The sequence below is a fragment of the Typha angustifolia genome, chromosome 13 (assembly GCF_048772165.1).
Source record: "Typha angustifolia cultivar Huaian chromosome 13, ASM4877216v1, whole genome shotgun sequence".
Classification (NCBI taxonomy): domain Eukaryota; kingdom Viridiplantae; phylum Streptophyta; class Magnoliopsida; order Poales; family Typhaceae; genus Typha; species Typha angustifolia.
In genome coordinates, this window is record NC_133251.1 from 11,390,498 (window position 1) to 11,396,798 (window position 6,301).

The window sequence follows — 6,301 nt, forward strand, 5'->3', positions numbered from 1 at the left end:
TATACTTAGATTTATCCATATTAGCTAAGCATTTGAATCATTCATTTCTGGCAATTGATCAGCAAATTGAAGAGGGATATTGGACAGGGATTTAAAACCTAAGCCCAGATCTCCAACTGGTAGTAGAAATTCTACTGAAAAAAGGAACTAGTTTATGAGTTACTTCCAAGTACTCAGCTTCACATTAATGCTTTTTTAATTGAATTCCACGTACTTCTACACACAAATAAAAGGTGGACCACTCTTTGTTTTAAGAAGTCACTTTTATAAAGAAAAATGTGAATTATTTTTTGGAAAATCTATCAAAAACATTCTGAATTTTGTTCATCCATCGTTGACACTATTATCATTAGATCCATACATTTTGCCTAAAATTATTCAAATTAAAAGGCTCCAGGTTAATTTTATCATAACAGTACGTAATTAAATAGAATAGAGAATGTTTCGTTTAACTTTTAAAAGAAAAAGTTAAAATATTTAATCTACCTCACATTTGGCTTTAAAATCTAGTTCACATTTAATTTTATTCTAACTACAAATTTTTATTCAAGGGCATTACTTATTTTTCATAACTGGCAATTAAGAAAATTAATGGTAGAGTAGTTTTTAAGGTATTTTAAGTAAAATGTATATGGTAGGTATAAATAATAACAAAAGTAAAATATAAGGTATAGTTGATATAGTTTCCAAAAATCTTTAAACCTCCATAGTCAAAGCTTATAACCATCTTATAGTTTTAATTAAAAAGACTAAAATACCATTTTAATTTAACAATAACTAATTAAAATATTAATTTTATTTACGAAAATCCTTTTGTCTTGTGCTTTCTTTATCTCAATCCACCCTGATTGGATAGAGAGTGGGAGAAGAAAAAGAAAATAATAAGATGAGATAAATATACTGGATTATTTTATAGGTGGCACTAATAAAAATTCAAGAAGATTCTTTAAAATTTAGCCTAACCAAAGGGAGAAAGTAAAATATATTTTCTCTAAAAAAATATACTGGATTATACTGACAAAGGGAGGAGTCTTTTTCTAATTAGGTCTAACAAAAACGATCCAAAGGCAAAACTTGGAACTTTGTCTAAATCTAGCAAGCTCATTAAGATAATTAATCACTTACAAATAAACCAAATCCATCAGTGAACCAAATCCAGGAGCATATATGCAAAAAGTTCCGAAAGAAACAAAAAAAAAATGGCAGAAGATTCAAACCTCTGAATCTCCTTTAGTATGATATTGTAAGATGAGGGTGCACCACATTTATGGGGGTTCACATGCATGCATTCAATGACCACCCCATTTAACTCCACCCCTTAGTCTTATAGCAATGGCAGAGATAACTGCGGCAACCCTGGAAACCTGTGCTCCTCCGCGGAGAGTTAGAAGGGAGGAAGGAGAGGAGAAGGAATAGGCCGAGAAAAAATTATTGGGAGAGAAATGGAAATGAGAGTTTGGCAAGAGTTGGGCGTGGTAGACACCATATATGAAGATGATCAAGAAGAAGAAGAGGAAGAGGAGGAGGAGGAGGAGGAAGAAGAAGAAGAAGAAGAAGAAGAAGAAGAAGAAGAAGAAGAAGAAGAAGAAGAAGAAGATCGCTTCAATTCTCGCTCTTCTTCGCTGCAGTCATCGCGGCCTCCGCCATCACTTCGAAGCATAGTTGAAGGATGGTATGTATAATTTATCTCCTTATCTCTCTTCCCTTTTTTTCCTCTTCATACACTATAATTCTTTAAATTTAGAGTCATTTTATATTGTTATGTAATCATTTTTCCTTATTTTTCTTTCTTGATAGGTCACGAAAAAATGGATGTAAGACAGATATTATTATCCGAATACAAGATCAAAGTTTCCATCTTCACAGGGTAAGATCTCAAATCTGAATTAAAGCATATAAATTTCAATTTTCATCAAAGAAATTAAGATTTTATTTGTTGGAAAATGCATGTAATAAAACCAGTCAAGGTAAAAGGAGAACCAGATCTTGTAGCTATTTCTCATTTCATAATTTATATATGTGTATATATATATATATATATATAATAATTCTAATCAACTAATAAAACAGGCTACCACTATCCAACAAGACTCTGACACCCTCTCCGTTGGATCGAGATCGGACGGTCTCAATTAAATGGGGCCTGTTACTATGAAAAGTACCCGACAATTTCCCCCACTATTAGCAGTATCCAGTGGTAATTTTCGTCAAAATAATTGATGACAAACTGTCCTCATTCAATTCCCACCTTAATGCCCCTCTCCGTTTTTTTTGGATTCATCAATATTTTCACCCCTTCTTTTCATAACTCCACCTCCCTTCTCTTAAATCAATTTACATCTGGCTGCATCGAATAAAGTCCCCTATTTGGATCAGTGCAGGCATTAGTTAATGGCTTTAGAGGAGTACAGATGCAAAAAACCCATAAAATAAGTCGCTTTGCAAGTAGATTGACAGATGGACCAATGATAAACTGGGGGTGATAATATCAGTGACCGGAATTACCTTTCTTATGAAATCGACTTTTTTCTCTGAACAGCATCTGATAACATCGCGGAGTGGCTACCTCGAACGGCACCTAACGGAATCCTCGGACGTCACCATCGCCCCGCCTTCAGGATTAACGGCGGACTCCTTCGCCGACGTCATCACCTCCTGCTACGGCTCAAACGTCGCCCTGACGCCGTCGAACCTCGCCGCCCTAAGGGCGACGGCGGACTGGCTCGAGATGACGGACGACGACGGCGGCCGCTGCGGTGGGTTCGTGAGCCGGACGGACGACTACTTCTTCCAGGAGGTGGCCACGGACGCCGGCCAAGCGGCGCATGTGCTCCGCGCTTGCGCGGCACTGCTCGGAGGCGAGGCTGCGGGGTCGGCGGCGCGGCTCATCGTCCGGTGCGTGGAGGTGCTGGAAGGATCCGGCGGCGACGAGGGGTGGCTCGATGACGTGGCGGCGCTGTCGGTGGAGGAGATGGTGTTGGTCGCCGAGGCGATGCGGGCGCGATTCGAGCACGATCATGATCTGCTCTACAGGATCGTGGACCACTATCTTGAGGTAAAGCTTTGTTGCCCTTCTTCTTTTGCGTAGATTTGCGATTCGTGCCATTGGATCTTTACTGTTAGATAGTTGGCCTTTGAGATCTGCAAGGAGGGTAGGGATGGTCATTTGAATAGGCTGCAAGTTGCAGAAAATTTAGGTAAATTATCCAGTTGTTAAGGTGAAAAAGAAGTGAAGATAGTTTTAAATTAGAGTAAAATATCAACTTTAAAGGGTATATACATAAATAAGGGATTTTATAAGAGCATACATGCTAAAAAATCCAAATATATTTTTTATACTTTATTATCTCATTCTTTTAATCTATATACAATTGTTAGATTTTTGTTAAGAAATATAGATGAAAGTATTTTTTAATGAAAATTATCAACTTTTTGACTCAGATTGCGTCTCATTTTGGAAATGCTGCAATAGCTAAATTTTAGAAATGAGGTAAAACTGAGGAAGTATAAAATTCATCCGTTTCATAAATTCTAACTGATTATTCTAAATTAAAAGAGATATTTGGATCATTTTACATTATCAGTAGTGATTGTTAGGCAATTACTGATGAGTTAGAACCTTCTTGGAATTAATTGCCATGCATGAGAAATTCAGAGAGTGAAACTTGGCCTAAACGCAGGGTTGAAACGTATTTTAATCATTTCAATTATATTTTTCATCCTCTGCATTGTATATGATCTAATATCACATTACACCTCTGGCAAATAAGGGTTAAGATTGTATTATTTTAAATAATATATAAGTTTATTTTTCAGAGATGCAATGCGATAATAAGTCATATAATTAAAGCTTATTTATTTGCAAGATAAGAACTATTATTTAATTAGACTGGTTGTGACTTGTGAGTTGCTCCTATCTCACATCGCCTTCACTAATTCATCCCAACAGAAGCACAAAGGCAAGATCTCGGAAGACGACAAGACCCGTCTCTGCCACAGCATCAGCTCGACCAACCTCTCCCACCATCACTTCATGCACCTCATCCAGAACCCCCGCCTCCCTCTCCGCTTCGTCGTCCAGGCCATGCTGGTCGAGCAACTCCACGCCCACCGCTCCCTCTTCCACCACGCCGCCGCCGCCACCACAACGGCCACCAAGCACCCCGACGAACCCCATCTCCCCCTCGCCAACCCCGCCAATCCCAACGTGACGCTCGGCACCATCCTCCGCCGCGACGCCGTCGTGCGCCAGTCCGCTCACATACGCGCCTCCATGGAGGCCACCAGCTTCCGCATCGAGAGCCTCGAGCGCGAGCTGAGGGGCCTTCGGAGGCGTTTGAGGAGGTCGGAGGAGAAGAAGGAGATAAAGGAGAAGAATAACGCGGCGATCGATTCGGTGAGGTCGGCGAGTTTTAGGATTGTGAGGGAGAAGGCGGGTGGTGAGGAGGTGAGGGATGAGAAGAATGGAAGGGGGTTTGGGGCGAAGTTGGTGAGGGGGTTGAAGAGTATGTTTTCGAGGAATAGGGAGTGCGGAAATGGTGGTGATCACCAGGCAGAGGGTTGTGGCGTTGGAGAGGAGAAAGAGAAGAGGCCGGGGCACAGGAGAAACCGGTCTTTTGGTTGAAATTAATTGGATTGACTAGTTTTAACTGTGGATTGTGTTCAACTTCTAGTTTACTCTAGAAATTTTCTTTTAACAAGGATGTTTATTAGTTTGCTTTTGGCACAGGTAGGATATTTTATCTAAATGACTAGCTGAATCCTGTCAAGCTCAACGAGCGGCTCGGGCTTGGCTCGGTTGAAGCTTGAGTTTGGTTCAACTCGGTCAGAGCTGAGCTGAGCTCGAGCCGCTAAAATCTTCCTCCTCCTCTTTTTTCTTCTTCTACAGCAGTAGTGCCACGGCTGCTGCCTCCTCCTCCTTCGGCAACAGCAAGTCGCCGCAGTGCCACAGTGGTGCCGCCGTCTCCTCCTTCGATAGCGGCAACTCGTCGCGTGTCGTCGCGGTGCCGCCTTCTCCTTCGACAACTGCAAGCTGTCGCGATGCCCCACCAGCCCGCCTCCTCCTCCTCCTCCTCCTCCTCCTTCTTTGGCTCGACTTGGGCTCGATCTAGCATGGTCCAGCTTGATCCAGCATGACTTAAATAAGGTTTGAAAATAGGGTTATTTCAGGCTCAAGCTCAAGCCCAATCTTGGTCTAGCCTAGCCTGGCTCGGGCTCGGCTCGAGTTGAGTTGAGCCAAGCTAGAGCCCAATTCTAAGGCTCCAAATTAATTTCGAGCCGGCTTCGGCTTAGGCTTGGCTTGTTTACACCCTTACATTTAACCCTCATTCATATGAGGCAGTAATTAAAGAATGATTTAGCTTCTTCTAGTATACCAATTCATCATTTTTTCTCCTCTTATCCCATACAAATTTTAAAAGTCAATTTAATGATAATCTAAAATTATTGTTTTGCTTATAGATTAGACAACACCTAATTATTAGTACTACATCCAATCAAGGGCATGTTTATTATTTGGTTTAAAATGTCATCAATTTTCAATACATATTCACTATTATTCATTACTTAAATATTAATTTTATTTCTTATACTAGTATTCAACTAAACAATAAAATCGTTATCCTGATATTATCTCTCTTCTCTTAGTATTAAAATTAGAATATTTTTTATAGAATCGATATTATTCCACAAGTGAACGAGACTTAATGTCTAAATTCGAAAGGAGGTCTACCTAGAGGTAAACAAGTGAATTGGTCCGCTCAAGCTCGTCCTAAACCCATCGAAATGAATCGGGCTAAACCTTGTTCGATCTTAGTCCTATTTAATAAGGGCAATACGGGCTAAGGCTTTGTCCACCCAGCTTGGCCGTCTAGCCTAACCCTTCTCTTTCCATATGTTTTGGTTTCTTAGTTTTGGATAGGTAAAATAGGTGTGGCTAAGCTATTGAGCAACGCATCCCCAATATCCTCTGTCCTTCTCCATGAGTTTATGTACACTGACTTCTCTAGTTCTAATGGATACTTCAGTTTACCCAAGCTTGATCTGTTATGCTCGACCTAATAGAAATTCAATATTTCATTGGCTAGTGGGAGGTAATATGTTAGAATATGACTTGTTTGAACCGGCTCGACTCAATTAACCTCGTAGGCGAATTGGCAAAAAGAAGCCCTACTTAATTGGGCTAAAAAGATAAAGGCCCAACCTAAACATTGCCTAGTCCGGTCGATCAAACGAGGCTTTATTTATGGAGGTCACCATGTAGCGTGTTCAATACATAATTTTAAGCAGTACAATATGAAAA

The 6,301-nt window shown here is 40.3% G+C and overlaps 1 protein-coding gene across 1 annotated transcript; it reads left to right on the plus strand.

Moving 5' to 3' along the window:
- Positions 1-1,294: 1,294 nt before the first annotated feature.
- Positions 1,295-5,378, plus strand: LOC140774243 (BTB/POZ domain-containing protein At3g49900). Its single transcript, XM_073117157.1, has 4 exons — positions 1,295-1,672; positions 1,798-1,867; positions 2,540-3,055; positions 3,950-5,378. Exons 1-4 carry the CDS (start codon positions 1,443-1,445, stop codon positions 4,622-4,624), a joined length of 1,491 nt encoding a protein of 496 aa, XP_072973258.1. The 5' UTR covers positions 1,295-1,442; the 3' UTR covers positions 4,625-5,378.
- The last annotated feature ends 923 nt before the right edge of the window (positions 5,379-6,301 follow it).

What these genes read in the sequence shown, in the direction of transcription:
- LOC140774243 (XM_073117157.1), top strand. Translation starts at nt 1,443, where the DNA reads ATGGAAATGAGAGTTTGGCAAGAGTTGGGCGTGGTAGACACCATATAT. An exon ending in CGAAGCATAGTTGAAGGATG is followed by an intron (nt 1,673 to 1,797) that starts GTATGTATAATT and finishes CTTTCTTGATAG; the next exon opens with GTCACGAAAAAATGGATGTA. An exon ending in TCGTGGACCACTATCTTGAG is followed by an intron (nt 3,056 to 3,949) that starts GTAAAGCTTTGT and finishes TCATCCCAACAG; the next exon opens with AAGCACAAAGGCAAGATCTC.